The sequence below is a fragment of the Condylostylus longicornis genome, unplaced genomic scaffold, assembly GCF_029603195.1.
Source record: "Condylostylus longicornis isolate FDR11 unplaced genomic scaffold, ASM2960319v2 ptg000770l, whole genome shotgun sequence".
In the NCBI taxonomy this organism is placed as follows: domain Eukaryota; kingdom Metazoa; phylum Arthropoda; class Insecta; order Diptera; family Dolichopodidae; genus Condylostylus; species Condylostylus longicornis.
The window spans coordinates 2,225-5,897 of NW_026578716.1; the positions used below are offsets into that span (position 1 = coordinate 2,225).

At 45.0% G+C, this 3,673-nt stretch overlaps 1 protein-coding gene across 1 annotated transcript; it reads left to right on the top strand.

The window, feature by feature from the left end:
- Positions 1-2,366: 2,366 nt before the first annotated feature.
- LOC129618225 (uncharacterized) lies at positions 2,367-2,734 on the top strand. The gene is made up of 2 exons (XM_055533029.1): positions 2,367-2,554; positions 2,611-2,734. Exons 1-2 carry the CDS (start codon positions 2,367-2,369, stop codon positions 2,732-2,734), a joined length of 312 nt encoding a protein of 103 aa, XP_055389004.1.
- Positions 2,735-3,673: the final 939 nt, after the last annotated feature.

Consider the following 3,673-nt stretch of genomic DNA (forward strand, 5'->3'; position numbering starts at 1 on the left):
AGAAGATTCCGTTATTTTGTTCTTCTGAGACATTTGTAACGGTTGATCTGGATGCCGTGTGCTAGGACCCATAATTGGTGAAACAACTGAAGCACTTGATGTAAGAGAAACTTCTGGAGCCTGAGAAGAGTTTTCCTGGAGGGAAGGCATGAGATGGATCAAAGATGACTACACGGTACCTTGACCACTTGAGTACTACGTTGAGATTTCTTGTGTGATGCTGAAATGCTGGGGCTTCTATTTTTCTTCTTATCGCTCGAAGTCCTTGTAGAATGTCGATCTCGTTTGTTATCCTGATTATCCTCCTTCGTGTGATCGTTTTCAGACACTCGATTTCGGTGAATTAAATCAGACTTTCTGTAAACTACATCATTAGGGGACTGCAGACTTCTGATCGTTTCCTTGTAATACTCGCGCAAACTCTCTAAATATGAAGTCATGCTTGTCAAATCCTTCCGAAGTTCCGCTAGATTCGTCGTCTCTAGAGCTCTTCGGTGTCTGATAAGTTTAAAATCTGTTTATCAATTCTCATTCGGAATAGAAAACATACTGTGCCGTGACTTCGCTCAGCTGAAGGTCAAACTCTTGCATTCTTTCCCACAATCCTTGTGCAATCAGTGCGGCATTACGCTGTCGATGCTCACCGCAGTGAGTGGCGCGATCTCGCCTTCTAGAACGAGAAGCTGAAGTGCTTCGCGGATGAGAGGACGACTGCGTGCGGCGGTTGACGTCGGAACGCACAGGTGTCAGAAGATCGTCAGTTTGTTTGTCGTTCGCCAAGAGAAGTGCAGCTGACTGCAAGGAATCAATAAGTCAAGAAGGTGAGAGTGCGCTCACCGTTGGGGAGAGATCGGTCGTGGTGAGAGCGTGTAGAAGATCCTGGCGCCATCGAGGAGAGAGAAGAAGCTCTCGAGCAGACCGAGGGCCAAGGACCTTTGAAAGAGCCGATAGAGTCTCCGGGATAAGAGCGGCGAGAGAACTGAAAACCCCGTCGTCTCTCGTGGATGATGGAAGAGGAGGAAGACTCTTCGTACTGATTGGTAGGCTGGAGGGATGATGATGAGAATCAGGAGGCGACTGGAAAAAGTCTGAAAAAGAAAATTAAAGATTTCGAAATAAAAGAAACCAACTGACGGGTAGACATATCGTGACGTGATTGGGACACCTGAAACAGAAGAGATATTGTTGAAGTGTTTGAATTATCACCTACAGGTCTTTGGCGTCGAGGGTTGGGTGGTCGAGATTCAGAAGAAGGATGCCGCGACGATGCACGATCCTGCCCGGTTGGTTGAAATGAAGACGATGAACGTCTTCTCAACTCCAGAGAACGCTCTTTAGAATTGTGCTGATGCAAGTCGCGGAATGAATCGCTGTAATCAAATTCATCCACCTGAATTGAAACAGTGACGAATTGCAAGATCTGTAATCCATACTTGATAGGGACTGCTGTTTTCAAAATTCTCATTAAAGCTGTTCTTCATTTCACTCCGATCAACGTTTTCCTTCATTTTCACAAGACTGATGTGATCACCTGTTGGACGTTCTACCCCTACCATCGCCGCCAATGCAAGGGCCATCTGTTGTCCGCATTTTTCCATAGCTGTTTCAAGCCTTGCAGCCCGAAGCTCTCGTTCTCTCAATGTGTCAGCAAGTCTGCGTGAAGACTTTCGCTCAGCCTCTATTAATTTTGCGGTTTCTCGCTGCATCGTTGCCAGACGCTGCTCTTCCTGAGCAATCGTTTTTCTCAGCAATGCCTCAACCTTGAAGTGCTCTTCTTGGGTCTCCTCCTAACAGATGAGTTGAAGACAAGAAGGGAAAAGAATGCCCTACCGATTTCTTACAAATATTCCGATATTCTACACGCAACGCCGCAATATCCTGTCTCTGTTGAATCACTCGAGCTTCAAGCCGTCGGCATCGTACACGCAAGGCATCATTGCTGTCCCAATCAGAGAAATGAGATGTTGCTGTAGAACGATCTGAATCAAGGAGCAATCTCCTTAACTGAAGAACGCAAGGAAACAGTCGTCATCAGCCCTTCAATCTTTGTCTCCTACCCGATCAGAATCTAATTCCGGATGAATTCCTCGAGCCAACTCCATTTGAGCATCAACATCGCGAATCTTTAAAGCCGCACTCAAATCTAGCATGTTCTCTTGCTTGGTCTCATTTGGAACATTTCCGCTCTCCATTTCTTCTGTTTCGTCTGGATAGCTTTCGAATAGTTCAATCGATTTATGGCCCGATATGTTTTCCCCATCTTCTTCGGCTGCCATCTTTTCACTTCCTGCTTGACGCTAGTGGAATCAGAAATTGGTTTCGTTGCTTAATTTCGTCCCCATTTCTATTCAGCTTCAAGTTCGCTCATGCCCCAACAAGAACAGGAACAGAAAAGTAGTCTCACAAAGGAGGTTGAATCCAATTATGGGGCATTATATCTGGATAGGAAACATTCCATACACAACTACAGAGGAAGAGCTGCGGTGGGATGCATTATGACGCATTTATCGAATGGTTTTATTCTCTTAGGGAAATTATGTCAACCGTTGCTCCTGTAGTCAGTCTGAGGTCTGTTATTGGAAATTCGACCTTTCAATGTTTTACTTTCAGGATTCGATACGATAAAGATACCGGACAGTCAAAGGGTTTCGCATTTTGTGAATATGAGGATGCTGAAAGCTGTTCCCTCGCTGTCAAGCACCTCCATGGAACTGTTGTTGGAGGTATTCATTGAAATAAAAAAATAGGTGATTTTAACTTCAGGTAGATCAATGAGACTCGATTTCTGCTCGAGCGAACAATCTAGAAGCTACTTTTTGGAGTCTCAACGGGCGTCAGAAGCGGTCGATTCCTACTCTTCGCGCCCTTTTCAAGTTCCTGATCGGGTTCGACCCGCGGAGTTCAATGGGTTTTCCTCCAAGCAAGTGCGTTTTTATCACATTAATTTAACTGAATTTGTTTCATTAGGCGTCTCTTCGTGTAGAAATTTCTCAAATCGTTCAGTCTCTCTCAGCTGCTCAATTATTCTACTTACTTGGTCATATGCAAAAATTCGTTCTAACATCTCCAGATATAGCGAGATCTGTCCTACGAGGTGAGACTGTTAGAGTCATTTTGTTTATCTCCATCTTCTATAGAAAATCCCTCTTTCTGTTACGCTCTACTCCATGCACAGTTCATCTGTGGGATGGTAGATGCGCCATTTTCAGTAAGATCGTTTCGCTGATGCCTTTTACTTTTTATTTCATCAGTCCGTTGATGATCCAGCCATTCTCGATCGAATATCGAATGATCGGTATCGTCAACAATTAGAAGATGCCAAACATCTCTATGAACGAGGCGGCGAATCATTGATGACGATGTCCCAAACGCTCACCGACTTCCCTCCCGAGCGAAGTGGTGATCGTTCACCGTATCGATTGTCGAAGGACTCTCAGCCCGAAGTATCCATCCCCATTCAACCCATTCCCTATCAGGGAACTCCAATCCAGCGAGGACCCAGCGAAGCGACTCAAGCACTGATTGAACAAATTCTGCAAGCTCCCGATATTTTACAACAAATTGTTACAGTCACTCCCGAGCAGGAAGCTGCTTGGACCGAACAAGAACGTTCTGAAATGACTTTCATACGAGCAGCATTGCGGGAACGAGGGATTCAGATTTAATAAAAAGT

What these genes read in the sequence shown, in the direction of transcription:
- LOC129618225 (XM_055533029.1), top strand. Translation starts at nt 2,367, where the DNA reads ATGCCCCAACAAGAACAGGAACAGAAAAGTAGTCTCACAAAGGAGGTT. An exon ending in TTATGTCAACCGTTGCTCCT is followed by an intron (nt 2,555 to 2,610) that starts GTAGTCAGTCTG and finishes TTTTACTTTCAG; the next exon opens with GATTCGATACGATAAAGATA.